Here is a 22,106-nt window from a genome sequence, read left to right on the forward strand (position 1 = left end):
TTGCCAGAATTGAGAAACTTAATTTCTACATGGAGAGACCCTCATATCCCATATGTACTAATATAATGGATTAAAATAAGTCTATATTAAGATGAAACATCTTGAAATTTCAGAACGTGGAAGACAAACCGAAGATCCTGAGAGTTGATAGAGAGAAATAATAGGGATCAGAATGATCTGAGACTTCTCAACAATATTATTGAAAAGTAGAACAATTTTTTTTAAAGTAGAAGACCAATTTTTTGAAAAGACTTTATTTATTTATTTGACAGACAGAGATCATAAGTAGCAGAGAGGCAGGCAGAGAGGGAGAGGAGGAAACAGGCTCCTGCTGCGCAGAGAGCCCGATGCCCCAGGACCTGAGCCGAAGGCAGAGGCTTTAACCCACTGAGCCACCCAGGCGCCCCTAGAAGACCAATTTTTAAAAAGAAAGAAAAGTAAAAAAACAAACAAAGAAACAAAAAAAAAAAAAGAAAGAAAAGTAGAAGATCATCAGGCAACACCTGAGGAAATACAGATACATCAAATCATTATATTGTACACCTAAAACTCATACAATGTTGTATGTCAATTCTAGCTCAGTTCTTAAAAAGCAAACCTTCCATGGAGAACCACAATATTAGTATAAATATATTTTTGTTGAAGACTGTTGTTAAAAGAGACTGATTACTAAATTAAAAAAAAAATTCTGAGGAAAACTGATTGTAAACCTAGAATTCTGTACCTACCCAAACTATCAATCCAGTGAAGGTAGGACATTTTCAAGTGTGTGAAGGAATAGGCTCCCATAAAATGAGGGGCAAATCCAAGAAAGAGGAACCGTGGAACGCAGGAGCAGGGAGAGAGGAGAGCTGTGTCCCAGGATGACAGCGGGCACTCTAGAGTGTAACAGGGAGATAAAGAGCTGCAGGACAGATCTCTCCAAGGAAAAGTTTCGTGAGATGGATCACCTGCTGGGGCTGAATTTGTGTTAGGTACCTGGAGATGAGACAAACAGAAACTTGAGACAATTAACTCCAGGGAAAGAAAACCCCAAGGAAGAAAATACAACCACAGTCTGTCACCTGGCTGGAAATAATATGTATATAATAATATCACAAACACTGAATTCTGCTCTGATCAAAAATTTGGTTATGACTTAAAAAAAATATATTTTTTGTTTTTGGGGCACCTGGATGGCTCAGTGGGTTGGGTTGTCTGCCTTCGGCTCAGGTGATGATCTCAGGGCCCTGCGATCTAGTCTCATATCAGGCTTCCTGCTCAGCAGGGAGTCTGCTTGTCCCTCTGCCTCTGCCCCCTCCCCGACTTGTGCTCACTCTCTCGCTCGTTCTCTCTCTCCCAAATAAATAAAATCTTTAAAAAATATTTTTTATTTTTAGGTAACCTCTATAGCTAATGCAGGGCTTGAACTCACAACCCTGACTGAGATCAAGAGACACATGCTGCATTGACTGAGCCAGCCAGGTGCCCTGGGATACAACATATTTTAGGGATGGTGGAAGAAGGGAAGAGTTGGTATGGATGGAAGTGTAAGAGTTAAATTCTCATTTTCAGCTTTAAGAAATCATGGGGAAAACTGAAAAAAAAAAATCAAGAAATAGCTGTACAAGCATGTTCCTGAGAAATAGGTACCTACCTACCAGGAGAAATGGCTGAAAGGGTTGAAAATGATTCGATCTGAGAAGCAGGCTGAGAGTGTAATGAGGTGGGGTTGCTTTTCTTCCAGATTAGTCTTTTAGTATTTGACTTTTAAAACCATGTACAGGTCTAACTTGATAAAAATAAAAACAAATTGATTCAATAAAAGGCCAGGGGAAGGAGCAATAACACAGAAGAGAGATTTAGGTGGAAGGATGGAACGTTCTGTCCCTTCGCATTTTTAATGAGGGCCAGGGCACATCAAACCATTTTATATTTGCAATGAATAATAAAAAAGTGCACTTAGGATTTGTGTGGGACCAATTATAAAGCAAAGATGAGGAGAGAAAGATGAGAGAAAGTGTGTGAAAAGCAAGAAAGGAAGAGAGGAAGGGCACGGAGAGACAGAAACCAACACCAAGACAGAAAGACAGAGGGGCCTGGGTGTCTCAGTCGGTTGGGCGTCTGACTTCAGCTTCGCTCAGGATCTCAGGGAGCTGGGATTGAGCCCCACATAGGACTCCACGCTCAGTGGGGTGTCTGCTTCTCCCTCTCCCTCTGCCCCTCCCCTGCGCACGTGCGCACACGCGCGCGCTCTCTCTCTCCAATAAATAAATTAAATCTTTAAAAAAAAGAAAAACAGATGGAGATACGTAAAGACATATACAAAGTGAGAAACAGAGAGACACAACAGGAAGAGATCCACAGATACGCTATGTGAGCGTGAAAAACCCGTGTGTGCACACACAGTCAAGTAATGACAGGGACCCGAATCTTCATAGATAACATCTCAAGTTTTGTGAAATAGCACAGAATGAACTTATAACCACCGACTATCGCTCTCACCACCATCATGGGACTAAGCCTCCTCTGCTTTCAAGACTCAGCGGAAATCTCCCCTCTTCTCAGGAGCCTTCTAGGTCACACTGTTCTGGAGCCGTTGTTCTGTCTGCTCAACTTCTAGAAAAAAAAAAAAAAGAATGTCTTGTCTTATCACTCATTTGGGAAAAAAAGAATTCATAGATGGACTCGTGACATTCTTACATAGCCACATTCAGCTGTTGCTGTCGCCCTCTTAAACTGATGTTTAGCTTCCCAGTGTTCACTGTTGCACATTATGGACGGAAGAACCGAGCCTTACTTGTTCTCAAGAATCTTCTGTGGGCCCCGGCTTCCAGGGAAGCTCTGGATTTGAATTCCTTCTCTACCAGTCACTCGCTGTGTGGCTCTTGGCAAATTACTTAATTTCTCTGCGCATCAGAATGCGTATCTGGAAAGCAGAGATACTCTTGGGCTGAATTATATAAGATTGCCAATGATCTACCACATTGGACCAACAAAAATGGCGATTTAACGTGATTCAACCTAACAGAGCTGCTGCCTCTTAACGGAGATGAGGGTTAGGTGCAGTCTGTTGTACCCTGGGCAAGAACCATCCTGCTACATGAAAAATGGACCTGGTAACAGGCCACGCAGACCTTAGGCAACAAAGACAATTCCCTCAGTGTACAGAGCAACCAACTGGAAAAGACCTGGGTCTGGATATCCTGGAGCCTCCAGATCCACTATGGACTGATTATGTCTAGATGCTTTAAAAAAATTATTTATCTGTTTATTTGATAGAGATCACAAGTAGGCAGACGCAGGCACAGAGAGAGAGAGGAAGAAGCAGGCTCCCTGCTGAGCAGTGAGCCTGATGCGGGGCTCGATCCCAGGACCCTGAGATCATGACCTGAGCCGAGGGCAGAGGCTTAACCCACTGAGCCACCCAGGTGCCCCCTGTATGGACGCTTTTTTTTTTTTTTTTAATTTGACAGAGAGAGAGAGGGAGAGGCAGAAGGAGAAGCAGACTCCCCGCCGAGCAGGGAGACCGATGCGGGGCTCGATCCCAGGAGCCTGGGATCATGACCCGAGCCAAAAGCAGATGCTTAACCAACTGAGCCACCCAGGCGCCCCTGTCTAGATGCTTTTGTAATCAAGAAATAACCTCCCGGGGCGCCTGGGTGGCTCAGAGGGTTAAGTCTCTGCCTTCAGCTCAGGTCATGATCTCAGGGTCCTGGGATCGAGCCCCGCATCGGGCTCTCTGCTCAGCAGGGAGCCTGCCTCCCCCACCTCTCTCTGCCTGCCTCTCTGCCTACTTGTGATCTCTCTCTCTGTGTCAAATAAATAAATAAAATCTTAAAAAAAAAAAAAAAGAAATAACCTCCCACATAGGTTGGACCACTGCTGCTTGGGTCTGTTTTGAAGCACTTAAACTGACAGTCTAATGAACGAGGGGTATAGGTGAGGGAGAAAGGAAAAAGGTATTTCTGCAAAGAGATTTCTGGATGTGATGGCGTCCACCGAGATGGGCAGTCTAAGACACGATGGGTGGTTTGGGGGAAGCTAATGAGTGCAGTTGTGGACATGTCTTTGAGCGGGGCCTAGCGGGAAACTGCCCTGTTCTTCTAGAGCCTGGGAGAGAGGTTGGAAATATTAGTTTGGAAACTGCACGTGTATATATGATTATTCGTAACCTTGGAAAAAGTGTGATCGTCCTGGGAAGACATGGACATACAGAAAAAAAAAAAAAGGACTGTATTTACCAAGTGTATAGAGAAATGGGTGAGAACATAAATAATCATGAATATTACAACCATTGATGATGCATTTCTCCATATGCCAGTCCTGCTCTGAGCCAAATACTTCACGTGGGTCATTTTAATCCTTAGGATAACCCCTCTAGTGGATTTTATTAGTCCAATTTACTGATGAGAAAAACCAAGGTTTGGAAGGCAGAGCTGGGATTCGAACCCACATGTGATCAACTTCAAAGTCCTTGTTTCTAACCGTTACTCCTTAAACCTAAACAGGGCTTTTTAAAACTTGGAGTTTGTAGGTATAGAGAGTTGTCAAAGCTTACTGTAATGTAGACTTCAGGTAGGTACATTTTATTATATATAAATTCTACCTCAATAAAACTGACTTTTAAAAACAGAAATACGATTTTATTTTATTTATTTATTTATTTTTAAAGATTTTATTTATTTATTTGACAGAGAGAGATCAGAAGTAGGCAGAGAGGCAGGCAGAGAGAGAGGAGGAAGCAGGCTCCCCGTGTTGTATCCGAGTTTTCGCGTCCCGGAGACCACCAAGGAGCCGACACCGATGCAATCACACGAGAGTTCATCGATAAGCTTAAGCTTGGGTCCAAGTATACCCGACGCAGCGGAGTAGGGACTTGGACCCCAAGCTTAGTTAAGGCAGGGGTATTTTTGGGTTCCTGTTACTAAAGCAGGGTGGGGCTTCCTGATACTAAAGTAGGGTGGGGGTTTCTGGAACTAAAGCAGGGTGGGGCTTCTTGTTATTAAAGCAGGGTGGGGGTCCTTAGAACTAAAGTAAAGTAGGGGAAAGTTCAGCCCTTGGGCACAGGGGTCTGAGATGGCTGCCGGCTAAGGCTAAACCTGAGGTGGGATGGCCTTGATTTCTCGGCCTCCACACCCGACGAGCAGAGAGCCTGATGTGGGCCTCGATCCTAGGACCCTGAGATCATGACCTAAGCTGAAGGCAGAGGCTTAACCCACTGAGCCACCCAGGCGCCCCCAGGCATATGATTTTAAAGCTTACATTGTGCAGGCATCAGAGGCCAATAGCCAATTGTTAATAAGAAATAATGCAAACTTGAAGTGCTAGCAAGTGACGAAGAGTAAGAAATCTTACCGGCACACGCGAAAACAAAAACACAGACTTGTGGGTGGGATAAAGCTGTTAGGTTTTACGGTAGGAATCTCAAGGTAGCGTGATCAATTTTATATATTTTGAAGTAAGCTCTACGCTCAACATGAGGCTCGAATCCAAGACCCTAAGATGGAGAGTCACGTGCTCTACAGACTGAGCTAGCCAGGCTCCCCTGTCAAAGTACCTCCTGCAAAGTATTAAATACACTCACTCAAACTTTCTTGACCTCAACCCTCAAGGTGTATCAACCTCAGTGCTAGTGACATTTCAGACCATTTACCACTTTATTGTTGGCGGAGGGGCCTGTCCTATGCATTGCGGGATGTTTAGCAGCATCTCTGGCCTCTGCCTGCGAGATGCCGGGAACAAACCCGGCATATGTAATATGGCCAGATGTTCCCTGGGGCGGGGGGGGGGCAAAATCATCAGGTGGAGAGCCATGCTCTAAGTACTGATTAGCACATCACCTGAGCAGTAGGATTTTCTGTTGGGCTGCAATACCACGCATTGGAGACTCATGTCTACTGGGCCCACCCAGCACCAAGCATCCCTAGGTCACTTTCTAGCCACCTAGGCTCATCCCATTCACCCTTCTGGGAGGGATCACCACTTGCTTCCCTAGCGGGGCACCTCCATCACTGTGCTCTTTCCATCCTCTCCCTGAGCCTGGTCTGGTGGTTCTGTGCTACGTCCTCGTCTGCACCTCTGGGAGCAATGGCTGGCCTCCGGAGCTGCTGTCCTCTTGGACCCTCCCCATCCCACACTGTAAATCCAGAGTGGCCTCTCCCTCCAAGGTATAAAGACAGGTGGTCTGTTGGTGGACAGGGCAATGCCCCCTCCCTCTCCTTTAGAATGGCAAAGGAAGTGAAATCATCTACCCCAGAAAGGGTGGGCTGGGGGCAAGTCTCTTTCAGAGCAAAGATTGACCGTGGCAAGGTTAGGTGGGAAGGACATAGATAATCCACGCTCACACCCCAGGAGGGAATTCTAGAAACTAACTGTCCCTCCCAGGTCTGTTTTGTTGTCAGGGTACCCTCCCACCATGGGTGTGTGGGTTTGCCCCCGGGAAAAGTTCCTGTTAGGACCATCTTTATTCCCTTATTTTAGGGCCTCTGGGGTGGGAAAGGTAGACCAAAACATGGTGAGGGAGGGGAAAACTTTTCCCCGTGACTTTCTCACTCACTCAGCCCCAACCTCCAAATGAGGGGAATGTTCTCCATTTTTAGATTTCCATATCTCTAAGTAGATCAACCATGACAGTTTTATGACCCATATACAGGGATATATTTTATGTTACAAAACGAACAAAATAACTTCAGATGTCAATGGGCAGGGCAATAAATACTACATACAATTAAAAATTTCCCTGTAGTTTCTAATTTTCCAGAAGGTTTCCCCTCATTACTCTGAAATTTCTGGAATGTGTACATCTCACTTTCCCACCCATCCCTGGGCTTTAAGGCAGGAATGTCAAACACAATCAGCATAAGGTCACCACTGGTCAGTGGAAATTTTTTTTAGCGGGTGGTGACACCATTTCTGGTGCTTCCAGCCTAGGGTTTCTGACTCACAGCCATTTTTGGTGGCAAAAGATTGCCCTGAGGTGGTGGCAGAGGCCAGTGGCTGGCTTGGATGAGTCCCCAGCCAACAGGCTCCTCATGCCATCTGGACCCCCAAAATGGGCTGCCACTCTGAGGGCTCAGGCATCAGGGGCACCTGGGTCTGAACAACAAGTGACAAGAGGCTCCAACTTGCTGGGACCTGTAAACTGTAGAGGTACCTTGAGGAAGCAACCAAGCATAGGTGGGGAGTGTGACATTCCTTAAGACAAATGGCCCAGGCTAGTCCACAAGTCTGAGTTCCGGGAGCAAAAGAAGCAAAGACCGTGTGCAGAAGAGACAAGAAACATACCAACCAGAGGCCACTCCTAGTTCCAGATAAAATCTCGTCGGTAATTCACATGTTGATGCCTTAACCTCCAAAGTGATAGTATTTGGAAGTCAGACTAGGAGAGGTGATTAGGTGTAGGTGAAGTCCTGAGGGTTGGGTCCTAATGATGGGATTAGTGTTCTCCTAAGAAAAGGAAGACCAGACCCTCCCCCCACATCCTTCTCTGTTCCTCGTTCTAGTACTTTCTCTCTCTGCTAAGCGAGGATGAAGCAAGAAGGTACCTGTTTGTAAGCGAGGAAGAGGGCTTTAACCAGGAACGCAAATTGGCCACCATACTATTTTGAATTTCCCGGCCTCTGGCACTGTGAGAAATTAATGTCTGTTGTTTGAGCCACCTAGTCTGTGGTATTTTTTTTTTTAAAGATTTTATTCATTTATTTGACAGACAGAGATCACAAGCAGGCAGAGAGGCAGGCAGAGAGAGAGGAAGGGAAGCAGGCTCCCCGCTGAGCAGAGAGCCCGATGCGATGCGGGGCTCGATCCCAGGGGATCATGACCCGAGCTGAAGGCAGAGGCTTTAACCCACGGAGCCACCCAGGCGCCCCTAGTCTGTGGTATTTTGCTATGGTAGCTGAGCTGAGATGTCAGAACGCTTTGGGACACAATTAAGGAAATGTATATATGGCCTGGATATTAGATAAGATGAAAATCTATGGATATGGGGAGGTGGAGCCCATCAATGGAGAAAATCACCTTTCAAAACAGCAGAGGCAGGATGATCCTGTTTTGTTAAAAAACATACGCAAAGAAAAAGTCCCGTGATGTTATACAGTAAGTTTTTAAATGGTAACCTCTAGGTGGTGGAAATACAGTGTTTTATTTTTGCTTTTCAGTATTTGATAACTTTCTACAATGGATGTATATTGCTTCATAAAAATAAAAGGTTATTTTTAATAGAGAGAGAGTATGTTCTGGGAGGGGTTTCCTAGAACATTTGCTCCCAACCGTCATTTTTTTTCAAAGGAGGAAATTTTTTGATTCATCACAGTGACTTAAAAAGAAACAACCCACCACTTTTTATTGTGGAAAATTTCAAACAGACCCAAGCTCAGACAGAACATTCATCCAGCCTAACAATGATCAACACATGGCCATTCTTGTTTTGTCTTTTCCGGCACGTTCTTTCTCCTTTTCTGTTTTATTTTAAAGCAAGTCCCAGACCTCAAGTGATTTATCCCATTAATATTTCAGTATCCTCTCTCTAAGGGCTCTAAAAATATATAACCGCAATACACTATTACACCTAAAAAGTTAATAATAATTCCTTAATATCCTCAAATATCCAGTCAGTGATCATATTCCCAATTGTCTCATAAATGCAAGAAGCAAGGTTTTTTTGTTTTGTTTTGTTTTTTAAGTTTGTTTGATTAGGGGTGTCTGGGCGACTCCAACATCCACCTTTGGCTCGGGTCATGATCCCAGCTCAGAGTCAGACTCCCTGTTCAGTGGGGAGCCTGCTCGCTCTCCCCAGCTCCCCCCTGTTGTGGTCCCTCTCTTGCTGTCTCTGTCAAATAAATAAATAAAATCTTAAGAAAAAATAAAGCTGGATTGAATCAAGATCCAAATATGGTCCATGAATTGCAATGGGCAATATGTCTTTTTAAATTTCTTTTAATCTGTAGCTTGCCTTTCCATTTCTTTATTTCCCCAGGCAATATATTTGCTGAAGAACCCAGGGAGCTTGCCCTGAGGTGTTTGCCAGTGTTTCAATTTTGCTGTCCGCCTTCGCTGGTATTCAGTGCATTCCTGTCTCCTCTTATTTCCTACAGGCTTGATCCCATCCCTAGGTTCAATGGGGGAGCGGGGGCGAGAATACTTCATAGATGATGGTACATTCCTTCATCAGGCGACCCATAAGATCTGGTTGTCTCTTACCATGTGCTATGGGATGTTGTGTGTTGTTGGAACTCAGTACTTGGACCTATTACTTCATGGTGATATTCGAAGTCTAAAATTCTGTCATCATTTATTAGCCGGAATGTTTCTTCGTAGAGAAGCTTTATAATTCAAAATAATGAATTGATTCTCTAACATCCTCCAAAGGTGAGAAAAAATTTTTTGTCAATATAAACGAATGAATTGAACCACAGTTGCCTTTCAATCCGTGATAGTTCTTACCTTTCCTGATGATCAAATTATCCCATCCTTGGGTTATTGGGAATCTCTTGAAGTTTGCTCCCAAGACTTTTTGACACGACCCTAGTTACCTTTGAAATCTCTCTTCAGAGGTGAAATATCTCAAAGGTGATATGGGCCATGAGACATAAGACCGAATATTATTTCTGAAGTATTTCTTTTCTCTGTAGTTTGAATGCGTTACCTCCCCAAGGAGGGTCTCTCCATGAAGCTCCTGTCTCCCTCTTGACTTGAGTGCTCCCAGTCCCTCTTACCTCTAGCTGTACCGTCCTAGAGTCCTCCGCTGTGTTGGGGTCTAGAAAGGTAGAAAGTGTTGAAAATGCCCTTGTGACCCTAAGAGGGGATGTGTAGTCCCTGGTGAGTCCAGGTGAGTTTTACCTGTGTCAGGCAGGAAGGGCTTGGTCTGGGCTGACCTCCCAGGGGTGCTCATCCTTCCATCCTTTATGAGAAGTTTATAAAGTTTGTAAAGTTCCAGCACATCATTAAGTTCTAGAAACTGCACACTCTTCACAGGTCTCCAATCTTGTAGCCTGAGGGCTCACATCTACTCCAAGCACCCGCCTAACCTGAGACCTTCCTATCTGAACTCTGTTCGTTCCTGACTCTAACTCCATCTCTGCGGAGGTCCTAGTCTCCATCCCTACCTCCCAAAGGAATCATTGTGTTATCTGAAAGTGAGAAACTTGGCTTTATGTGTCGATCTGGGATTTCTGAACCCTCACATGCCAGCTCCTTGGTGCTGACACTTACTTCATGCCTGCCTCTGCCTTTTTTATTCCTTAAAAGATTTTATTTATTTATTTGACAGATAGAGATCACAAGTAGGCAGAGAGGCAGGCAGAGAGAGAGAGGAAGGGAAGCAGGCTCCCTGCTGAGCAGAGAACCAGATGCGGGCCTCGATCCCAGGACCCTAGGATCATGACCGGAGCCAAAGGCAGAGGCTTAACCCACTGAGCCACCCAGGTGCCCCTCTGCCTCTGCTTTTTGTTCATGGAGCACAACCCCTGTCTTCATCCGTCCTGAATACCGAACTACTGATTTTTCTTAAAAATTTTTCTTTTCTGGGGCACTTGGGTGGCTCAGCTGGTTAGGCACTTGACTTTGGCTCAGGTCATCATCTCAGGATCCTGGGATCAAGCCCTGTATGTCTGCTCACCCCCCACTCCCTTTACCCCTCTAGCCACTCATGCTTCTTTGCACACGCTTTCTCTCTTAAATAAATTTTTTAAAGAAATTAAAAAATATAATTTCTGATGTCCAAGTAAAGATCTATACAAAAATTCAAGCAATATACATTTTTAAAAAGATTTTATTTATTTATTTGACAGAGAGAGATCACAAGTAGGCAGAGAGGCAGGCAGAGAGAAGGGTGAGAGGAAGTAGGCTCCCTGCTGAGCAGAGAGCCCGATCCCAGGACCCTGATATCATGACCTGAGCGGAAGGCAGAGGCTCAACCCACTGAACCACCCAGGTGCCCGCAATATACATTTTTAAAAAAATCTAATTAAGCAACAAAAAATTTTTTTTAAATTAAAAAAAATCAAATTAAGCCCCCTCTCTTCTCAGACCTCAAGTAATCACCATCAAATATTTGGTGTATTTTCTTCCAGACCTACCCTACATAAAAACTTATACATAAATGATTTTCTAAAAATGTGTTTTTTTACAAATTCTTTTCTAAAAATGTGCTTTTCCACACATTGCTTTATTCACTTATTTATTGTGAACTTGTGTTTAGAACATCGATATCTTCTATGTTCAATTTAACAGCTTCGGTGTTCCATTGTTACCATAAATTAGTGCCATACTAATGAAATTGGGGTTGTTTCCAATTTTTCATCATTTCAAACAGCCCACAATTAGCACGTTTGTGCATCTAGCTTTGTGCACTTGTGTAACCACCTCCGCAGGACAAATTCCTGGAAATGGAATTTGAGTCAAAACTATGTACATTTACATTTTTAACAAATTTTTTCAAGGTTTTATTTATTCATTTTGAAAGAAAGAGACAGAGTAAGAGCATGAGAAGGGAGGTCAGAGGGAGAAGCAGGCTCCCCATGTTGCTGGGAGCCTGATGCGGGACTCCATCCCAGGACTCCAGGACCATGACCTGAGCCGAAGACAGTCGCTTAACCAACTGAGCCACCCGGGTGCCCAAATTTTTAAGGAATATTATTAAACTGACTTCCAGAAAAAGTGTATTTACATTTACACAATGAGTGCCTGTTTTCCATATATACTTGCCAGATTGAGGCTATGAGTTTTTTTCAGTTTTGTCAGACAGATAAAAAGTATTTTATTACTGCTGTATTTCATATCACTTGTGGTTGTGGTGGAACATGTTTGTTGGTAATTTCTGTTTCTTTGGTGAATTATCTGCTCATGTCCTTCGTTTGGGTTTTTTTCCTTATCAACTCACAAATCTTTCTGATATACTGTGTCAATCTTTTTCACGTGCTTGAAATCTTTTTCCATAGGGCGCCTAGCTCCCTCAGTCAGTGGAGTGTGTGACTGTTAATCTCGGGGTCATGAGTTTGAGCCCCACTTTGGGTGTAGAGATCACTTAAAAATAGAATCTATAAAAAAATATTTTCCTAGTGTAATGTTCATAGTTTGAGTTTGCCATAGAGACATTTTAGTTGAGAACGTGATTAAACTTAGAAGTGTTTCAGTCTGTTTCTGGTTTGCATGTCATTTTAGAAAGACCTTCTCCAACCCAAGGTTAAAAGAATGTTCACCCATTTTTCGCTTTTAATGTTTTGTTTCTACATTTAAATCTTTTGGCATAACGAATGAAATAGAAATCCAGCTTCCCACACTCTCCCTTAAGTAGCTAATCAAGAAACCACCATTGAATAATTGTTTTCCCCTTAAAATAACCACCTTTATCACATCCATGCCAAATTCCCATGTGCATTTGGAGCTATTTCTGGACTCTATTCTGATGGATGTGCCAGTCCTGTGCCAATCCCAGCACACTGTGCTTTTGTTTCAACTTTTAATATTGGTAGACTAGGTCCCCCCATTACTCATCTGTTTCAGAATGTTCTGGTTTTTCTCATTATCATTCTGGATGAACTTTTGCATTATTTTGTCAAGTTTCCTAACTCATCCTTTTGGAATTTAAGAGACCGCATCAAAGTTATGATTCAGGGAAAACTGATTATCTTTTATATTATGGCCTTCTTATCTACAAACAAGTTATTACTCTGCTTATGCAAATATTCCTCCTGGTTTAACTCAAAGGACTTTAGTTTCATCGATTGACTGAATATAAGTCCTGTACATTATTAAAGTTACTTTGAGGTATTTTAGGATTCTGTTGCTCTTATAAGCAGGATATTTACTTCCACTAATTTTCTAATTATTAAAAAGGTTTCAGAAATTGTGACATTTGTGACAACACTGAGGCATTGTGCTAAGTGAAATAAGTCAGACAGAAAGGCAAATATTTTATGATCTCACTTATATGCGGAATCTAAAACAACAAAGAACTCACAGACATGGAGAACAGGTTGGTGGTTGTCAGAGATGGGGTTGGGGCATGGGCAAAATTTGTGAAGGTGGTTCAAGGTACAAACTTCCAGTTATCAGATAAATAAGTCCTAGAGTAGTAATGTATACCATAGTGACTATAGTTAACAATAACATTTGAAAGTTGCTAAGAGGGTTGATCTTAAAAGTTCTCATGAAGGGGCACCTGGGTGGCTCAGTGGGTTAAGCCTCTGCCTTCGGCTCAGGTCATGATCTCAGCGTCCTGGGACCGAGGCCCGGATCGAGCTCTCTGCTCGGCAGGGAGCCTGCTTCTCCCTCTCTCTCTACCTGCTGCTCTGCCTACTTGTGATTCTATCTCTCTGTTAAATAAGTAAAATAAAATCTTAAAAAAAAAAGTTCTCATGAAGAGAAAGGAAAGAAACTGTAGCTATGTGTGGGGATGGATGTTAACTACACTTATTGTGACAGTCATTTCACAATATATACATACATCAAATCATTATGTTGGACACCTGAAACTAATACAATGTTATATGTTGATATATCTCAATTTAAAAAATTAAAATGTAGAAAGCTATTTCTTGTTCATATTTTGTTCTTAACACATTTCTTTATCTAATTCTCCTTTATACAATTCAGTCTAGGCCTGGAGTATTAGTTCTAGGTTGATGATTCCTAATGTCCACAGTCTTTTAACCTTTTCCCAACTTCTCATCTCTCCCAAACTCTTATTTCATCTCTAACTTGGTGTTTCCCAAATTCTAAAAACTGTCATATTGCTGTCGTAATTTTCCATATTCCGTATATCATACCTGCACCATTATTTATTTAACATTTTTCTTTAAAATAACTAATTAAAGGGGTGCCTGGGTGGCTCAGTGGGTTAAAGCCTCTGCCTTCGGCTCCGGTCGTGATCCTGGGGTCCTAGGATCGAGCCCCGCGTCAGGCTCTCTGCTCGGCAGGGAGCCTGCTTCCTCCTCTCTCTGCCTGTCTCTCTGCCTACTTGTGATCTCTGTCAAATAAATAAATAAATAAAATCTTTAAAAAAAAATAAAATAACTAATTAAAAATAAATGTAGCTTTATCTTGCACAATAATAGCCAAGGAGTAATGAATACTTTGATGTGCTGGTTTTAATTTATCTAATAGAAATGAAAATAATTAGAAAACTACTGAAGTTTGAAAAAAAAATTATTCTTGGGGCACCTGGCTGGCTCAGTCTGTAGAGTGTGCGAGTCTTGATCTCTGGGTTGTGAGTTCGAGCCCCATGTTGGATGTAGATTAAAAATAAAATCTTAAAAAAAAAAAAACCCATAAAATGTTCTTCAGATTGCCAGCAACATCTCTTGTATCACCCACCACACTTTCTGAAAGTCTGTTCTAGCTGGTAACAAACCTTTCAACCTGGGTATTAACCACCGCTTCCAATTCAGCGTTCTTCCCTCAAAATCCCTCTTACCCAACTAGCTTTGCTCTGTCAAGGTGATCATTTCCCCAGTCACAGGAGTTCTAAAATTGGGCTTCTAGGATGCCCCAATCGGCTCCTTCATTCCCCGCCTAAGGATGTCTTTCCAGCTCCGTCTTGCAAACTGTCCCTTGCTCTCCATTCTCCCAGACACTTTTTTATCCTCCTTGGTGATTGCCTCCTGAGGATCAGAATCTTACTTTGATGCCCATCTCTCTGAACCGGCGTCATTCGTGGTTGACTCATTGCCCTTTGCATTATTTAAACACATTTCCTGCCCTACCCCCATCTTCTGTCCTGCAGACAATCATACTGTGTGTGACCTTGGGACTTTCCCTCCTATCCCTGCTCATCCAAACTTCACCTGTCCTTTTAGGCTCGCTTTCTAAGCCTTCTTAGATGATTCCTACAACCCCCTTACTGCTATAGCAACATCTGGTGTTGTTCCAGGTGTCTCATCCCCCTGAGCGGACTACAGGCTGCCTAAGGGCAGGCTTCAGTCTGAATGCTCCTGCATGGGTGCATTCCCAAGCACAGAGAAGCTCACTCAGTAGGCATTCCAGGACTTACCTCCAAGTCCACCTCTCCCCAGTACCTGCCACAGTCACTCACCCCTCCCTGCACCACCACCTCCAACTCCCACCAACCACTGGCCAACAGGGAAAAGAAACAGGTGTAAGAAAAGCAGAGCACACTGAACTCTAAGAAGCCAGTTCTAGGATCATTAGTCTTTTAATATATTATTCTGAAAAGAAAGGAATTAAAAAAAAGTTCCTGACATCTCTTCTGATTTTTTTTTAAAATTTAAATAAATACCCCGCCCACCCCCCACCCGCTAAAATTTCCCTCCTTCCCCATCATCCCGCCCATCCCTGGTGCTACCCCCTCACCCCAGAGCTAAGTAAGATGCCTGTTACACAGCAGGCCACACTCACTACCAAATTCTGGCCGTGGTAAAATACTGTAAATGAGTCTGCGGCCCTCAGCTCGCTGGGGCCCCTCCCTCCTCTTGCTTGGCTCCCCAATCCACACCAATCCCCACGGTCAGGGTGGGTGTGGCTGTGCCAGCTTCAGGCTTGGGGAGAGCGCCAGCTTGGTTCCCTTTAATTGGCCACCACTGCCAACTCCCTGCCCAGGAGTAGATCAGAAGAGGCCAGAACTGCACTCCCAACTAAAATAAATAACGAAATAAATACCCCCTCCCCACTCCCGGCTCTATAAAAGAGCCCCTCTACCTCACACTCGCTAGCCCCGTCCTTCACCTGACCCGCCCCCCTTCCTCCCTTCCCTTTCCTCCTCCCCCATGCTGACCTCCGGGATTGGCCTTTGCCCTCTCAGGAGGAGTCGTCTGCCTCGCCCAGCACGGAGAGCAGCGGAGGGCCTCCCTCCCAACCTCAAACCCTCCTCCCCAAATTTCAGGGGATGCGGCTGGGACAGGGGGTGCCGTGCCCGATGGGCCTGGCAGACTCCCCCGTCTCCGGGGGCGGGGGTTGTTAGGGTGGAAGGCAGGGGGTTCTCCCTGGCTTTCTCTCACCTGGTCCTTCAAGTGTCCCTCTTTCAAGGCATGTCTCCCGGAGAGCCGGGCACCCCCGCCCCGCTCCCCAGTCCGGTGCCCCGGCCTCCCGGCCTCCTCAGATGGCAGTGTCCCAGAGGACGGTGTGCTGCCGGCGGCAGGGCGGGGTGCCGGACTTGCGGGGCTCGGGCCCCCGCCGCCAGCTGGGGAGGATGGGCATGCTCTCCTGCTTGCAGAGGCCTCGGTCGGGGCGGTGGCGGGCCTTGATCTCCTTGCACACGCAGCGCTTGCGTTCGATCACCTCCAGCAGCTTGCCGTCGCGCTCGCGGGCGGGCTGAGGCGGCAGGGGCAGCGGCAGCGGCAGCGCGGGCTGGGTCTGCGCCCCTTCCTCCCGCCCGCCGGCCCGCGACGAGGGGAGGAAGGCGAAAGGGGGGGGGAGGTCAAGGACCTCAGAGTGACCAGGCCCTGTCCCCCACCGCAAAGACCAAAGTCTTCCCCCAGAAGCAAGTCCTCTCTTGCCCCCAAGGCCTGTGTCCTCTCCCCCTGGCTGGGAGTGTGTGTTCCGGTGGGGGGGGGGACAGGGACAGAAACCCACCTCTTGCACCTCGTGGGTGCCCTAGTGCCAGGCTGGGCCCGTCTCACCCTAAGGATTGGCACCCCTTTAAAGAACTGTCTTCTCAGTAGAACACACTTTTAGAATTGGTACCCCCATTTTCTAAATGCACGAAGGCCCACCGCAAGCTAGTGGTGGCAGCTGTCTGGCTGTCCCCATGGAACACGGCCCCCTCCCAGGATCAACCCCAGCCCCCACCCCGGGGTGCCTACCCGGCTGTGCCAGACCCCCCCAAACCCCGCCCGGAGCTTGACCTCCGAGTTTTCTTTCCACACCCAGGCCTTCTTCCCCACCTGCTCCTTCACAAATAAAAGAAAACCCAACGTGGTCTTCCCCTCACCTGGCTTGGGGCATCCCTAGGCTGGCTGCAGGGTCGGGGGGTGTGGAGCGCGGCCTGCCGGACTCCAGATGTGGAGGCCGAGCGCCCCAGGCGGTAGCCTCCTGTGAAGTCTGAGGTGGACAGATGATAAGTGACCAGGGTAGGGGCCTCCACATTCCCCTCCCACAGCCCCCTCCAGGCTACCCCTGACTCAGCAGGGGAAGCAAGGGGATGGTGACGTCGGGTCAGAATGGAGGGCCCGGGACATGGACCCTGGGAGATGTCTCCCCTTCCAGCCCCATCTTTGTAAGGGCCCCGGGTGGGGTGTCACCTCCATTGCGGTGGCAAGCAGGAAACGTCTGGCAGGGTACAGGCAGCGCTGTGCGACTCCCTCCTCGGTCCCCTCCATGGTGGATCCTGGCCAGCAGGCCCTCTGCCCCCTGACTCCTCACTGGGATCCCTGATGCCATGGGGCCCCGGTCCTCACGCTCCACCTTGCCTGGACCCTCGGCACTGCCATTCCAGGTCCGGCCACCATCCTCGACCTCTGCTGGGATAACAAGGAGAGCTTAGTGCGTGTCCATGGGAAGGGTCTTGCTGTCCCCCCAGATACACCCACTGCGACACGCGTGGACCAGAAGTGACTGCGCTTTTGCAAGTCACAGCAGAGAAGGGAGGTACCCTGTTTCACACTCCCCCCCCACACACAGGAGGGACCCCAATACTGCCACTTTCCTTTCCACCCATTGGTGCCATCCCTGGCCTGAGACAAGTATTTGCTACCGCCAAACCCTTTTCTGTGGTCACGGGGGTCTCCCCTACCCCAGCTTCAGCTCCACAGCCTCTCCGGCCCGACAGGGCCGCAGTGACCACCCTCTGAAAACACAGAGGGGGAGATCCCAAATCCTGAGCCGGGAAGGGGGGGTGTTGGGGGAAGGGCTGCTAGGGAACTAAGCTCAGCTCCGAGAGGAGGCCTGGCAGAGCATTGCGTTGCCAGGCAACGGTAGGGGCCTCCCTCTCCTCTCCCTCCTGTCTGGATGGGTTGCCATGGCAACAGCTGGGAGGCAGCTGTGTTTAGCTCCTAGTGTGCGCGCACGCACACTCACACACACACACACCCCTGCAGCCTAGCAAAGGGAAGGGCAGGGAGTAGAGCGGGACGGGGCAGGAGGTGGTTACCCTTGGGGCCAGATTCTAGCCTGTCCCCATCATAGATCTTCCTGCCCGTCCAGCACGCACACGGGGACCCTGGCCCCTCAGCCTGCTGCGTGCCCTTCTCCAGTCTCCTTGAAAACTTCCCACTTCAGGACAATGGGTTGTGGCTTCCAGACAAGCCCTCCCACACTTCCTCGAGATCATCACAAGCATCCCCAGTTCCCCCACCCCCAATTCCCACCCCTCACTCACTGTCCAGCTCTTTCGCTTTTCTCCCTCCATACAGGACCTTCCTCTGCAGAGCCCAGCCTGCCCCAAATGTCGTGGCGCCCATCTCCTCTTCCTCCTCCTCTGGTGTCCCTGCACTGGCGATGACATGGGCGCAGGAGATGCTGGCAAAGGCACCCCCGTCGGTCCCTTGCTCCTGCAGCTGGATCTTGACCATGGGGGATGGGGCCCCCATTCCACAGCCCTTATTCAGCACCCCCCCGGCCTTGAGGCTCTCATAGGCAGGGGGTCTCTTGAGCCCAGCTGCTGCAGCCGGGTAGGTCCATAGGGGAGTCAGGGGGCCCGCAGTCGGGTCCGGAAGGCTGTGTGGGGAGGCCAGGCAGCCCCGATGGTGGAGGACCCCAGCTGCCGCGCCCATGGCCCCGCTGTGGGGGCTGGACTTCCCAGGCACTGGGGGCCTCGAGCTGGTACACAGCATTCCGTGGAGGACCGAGATCTCCTTCTCCGTCTTTGGTTCCCCAACACCTAGGGGTGGACCAGCTGGTAGGACGGAGTGCGTGGTCACCTTGACTGCCGAGTACACCATGGTGTAAGACACAGCCTTGTCCTTGGGGGGGCCAGAGAGCAAGGCGGCCGGGGCAGGAGGGGCTGCCGGCACCCCTGCCGCCTTGGGGCAGATCATGCTGTGGGAGTTGGGGAGCTCCCGCTCCCCCCGGGGCTGGCCAGAGCCCTGGGGTGGCAACGGTGTTGAGTGGCTCCGGGCCCGGCCCGAGGGTCCCAGCAGCAGCAGGTTGGCAGCAGGAGGCGGAGGCGGTGGGGGAGGCGTCTCCCGCTCCCGGGCAGGCACTTGGGGAGCTGGGGTGGAGCCCGTTGGCTCCTTCGAGTGGCAGAGGACCGGTAGCCTCGAGACCCCATCGCCAGGGGTTCGGGAAGCAGCCTTGGCTTGGGGGAAGGCCAGGAGCGGAGGACGGTGCTGGAGGAGGTTGGGGAAGGGCGGGGGGATTTCACAAGGAGTGGTCTTGGTAGGTGTCCCATCCCTCCGGCTTGGGAGGGCTGAAGCTGGCCGGCGGTGGGCGTGGGGCTGCAGGGCGGGAGGCTGGTGTGGCGAGGAGCTTGCGGTCAATGGGGGGGCCCCGTTGGGCCGGCCTTCCCCTGCCTCCTCGGGCAGCGGGTACTTCATCTCCTCATATATGGCCTCGCTCTCCTCTGAGTCCGAGTCAGCACCCGCTGGAGGGGTTGGGCCCCTACCCCCAAGAGGGGGCCCAGTCAGGCCCCCTCCGCTTCGTCCTCCCCTGAAGACATCCCCCACCATCTCAATGTACACGGGCTCCTCTTCCTGGGCACCCACCTCAGGGTCCCCAGCTACGCAGGACCCCCTACTAAGGCGCTGAAGGGGCAGATTCCCCCCACGAGTAGAGGGGGCTGGGGGACAGGACTCATCGAAGGAGACAGAGAGCTGGGTGTTGGGGCTTCTCCGGGGCTTCTGTGGAGGAACCTTCCGGCCGGACTCTCGGCTCTCTGGGGTTGGCTTCTGTGAGCCTGGGCAGAATGGGAAGGAGAAAAACAAACCGGGCTCTGAGTCAGGGAAGGAGACGGGCAGACCCCTTCCGATCTCTTAACTCAGCTGCAAGGGCATATCTGCGTCTTTCTTTTCCCCACACCCCTCAACTTAAGGCACGGTGGGTTCCCTTTCTACCAGCCTCCTCTCAGTCCCTCTGATGAACTCCCCAGAATCCGCAGCTCCCACCGTGAATTCTGTCCCGCCCTCATGTCCCTTCAAGGCCACCCCTTCCCCTGGAATGGACTTTTCGGGGAGCTTCCCCTGCCCTTGAATGGTTCATCTCAGGCCCTTCCAAAAAGAAACCACCCCCCCCACCACTCCCACTGAGAATGGAACCTTCCATTTCCTTAGTTCTTCCCTGAATGAACCCTCCCCAGCAGGCCTCTCTTGGCCTGGAATGGATCCTCCCAGCTCCTGGGGAGGGTTGGGGGTGTCTCACCTGCTTTCTTGCTGGGGGGCATCTCTACCCCCGACCCTGCCATGCTGAGCTTGGTGCTGGGATGTCTCCGGGGCTTGGCAGGGGGTCTTCGGGCACTGCTATCCTCTGTGAGATCCCTGCCTCCCCCCCCAGGTCCACCCCCAACACTGTCCATGCTACCCACTGAATGGCAGGAGAGTGAGCGTGGGGCCATGGCGCTGCGGCAGGGGTGGGGGGTGTGCTCCTGGGAGGCTGGCATCGTCATGAAGCCCATCCTGAGGGAGCGGCGCAGCGAGGCGATGTCCCGCACCCGGACCCCAGGCCCCGGGCCGGCCCCGGACCCTGTGGGGCCTGCAGGAGCCGCCTCCTTACTGGAGCTGGGGAGAGAAAGCCAAGACGGAACAGAGGCTGGGACTCAGGCCTGGGCCTCCCCCTCCTCTACCCTCAGAAGGGTGTGCAACCCAGCGAAGTAGAAACTTCTGGCAGAATCCCTAGCCTTTAGAACAGACAAGGAAATCGGGGAGGCACGGCGAGTAGGGATGAGCGAAGGGGTGAGTATGTGTGCAGGGGAGCGTCCCTGGAGCTGTCTGATCCCAGCCTGGGCATATCTGGCACAGGGCCCTTGTGTGGATGGCTTCATGCATAGGTAGAGAGACGCAAACAGGCAGCACGGCCCCGCCGGGCCCAGACACCTGCCGCCAGGGCTCTGCTCCTCACGCTCACGCCAGCCCACACCTGGCCTCCGGCCTCCCAGCATGTCCGGCTCCCGCGGCCTCCGCTCCCACACCGACCCGCGCCTCCCTTCCCCGCCGAGGGCTGTACAGCCGCATCGCCAGAGCGGCCTCCTCCTGCTGATCCTTTTCCTCCCTTCCTCTGGCTCTGCCTCTCCCTTGGTGCTGGTGCCGTCCTTTCTCTGTCACCCTCCCAGGCTCACCCTCATTCCCTCTCACTGTCCCCGAGCTTCTGTGCGAGTGAAGGGAGGGGCGGCTGGCAGGAGAGAGGGGAGAGCCACTGCGGGGTGGGCTCTCATTAAGGCCCTGTCTACTAACCCTTCATTAGGGAGAGATCACTGCAGTCATAGCTCTGATTAATCTAATTAACAACAAGAATTAAACTCCACAGTTTCGAGGAGGGAGAAGGGAGCAGGGAGGTGGCTCTGACTCAGGCTCCAAGAGGCTGTGCTGTCAATGGGAGTGGAGAGAGAGGGGAGCGAGCGGAGAGAGGCCAGGATCCAGGTCCCTGGGAGGGCAAGGAGAGGGCAAGCAGGGAGAGGTCCCCCGGGCCTGGCTTCTCTGCAGGGCCCAGCCTTCACGACTCCCACCACGACACTCACACGCACACACACAACCCTGTCCCTTGGCCACTCGCCTCCCCCAGCCGTGGAGCTGGGGAGAGGGCCAAACGGATCTTCTCTGGTACCCCGCAAGTGACCCTGTCCCTGGACCAGGAGGGCAGTGGGCCCTGCCCCTTCCAAGGTCAGGTGACAGGGGAGCCTGGAGCCAACCCCATACTGACAGAAAGGAGAAGACTACAGGCCAGAGGTGAGTCAGGAAGGAGTGACTCGGGCTTCCAGGGGTGGGAACAGCCAACAGGGTGCTCCTGAGCCGGAAGGCCTCCCCCCAAGAGGCCAGGACAAGGGCTGGAGCCAGGGGCCAGGAGCAGGGTGGGGATAGGGTGTATGCAATCCCAGCAATTCTGCACTGAGCACAGACTCTCAGATCAGACTCCTGACCAGGCTGTTGGACCCAGGAAGGGCAGAGGGATGTGGCCCAGCCACCGGGGAAGCAGAGGTGGGACAGCCCACAGCGCAATCTGGGACCGCGGCCTTACCTCCTCTTGGCCTCCTCCTCCTTGTGCTGCCTCCACTCCAGCTTGGTTTTTCGGTAGAGGAGGTTCAT

At 49.5% G+C, this 22,106-nt stretch overlaps 1 protein-coding gene across 1 annotated transcript; it reads right to left on the reverse strand.

The window, feature by feature from the left end:
- Positions 1 to 16,032: 16,032 nt before the first annotated feature.
- NYAP1 (neuronal tyrosine phosphorylated phosphoinositide-3-kinase adaptor 1) lies at positions 16,033 to 22,106 on the reverse strand (the record flags this gene model as incomplete). Its single annotated transcript, XM_080830672.1, has 6 exons — positions 16,033 to 16,290; positions 16,868 to 16,977; positions 17,178 to 17,393; positions 18,254 to 19,768; positions 20,230 to 20,585; positions 22,039 to 22,106. 6 exons carry the CDS (start codon positions 22,104 to 22,106, stop codon positions 16,033 to 16,035), a joined length of 2,523 nt encoding a protein of 840 aa, XP_080686798.1.

The sequence above is a fragment of the Martes martes genome (genome assembly GCF_963455335.1).
Source record: "Martes martes genome assembly, chromosome: 18".
In the NCBI taxonomy this organism is placed as follows: domain Eukaryota; kingdom Metazoa; phylum Chordata; class Mammalia; order Carnivora; family Mustelidae; genus Martes; species Martes martes.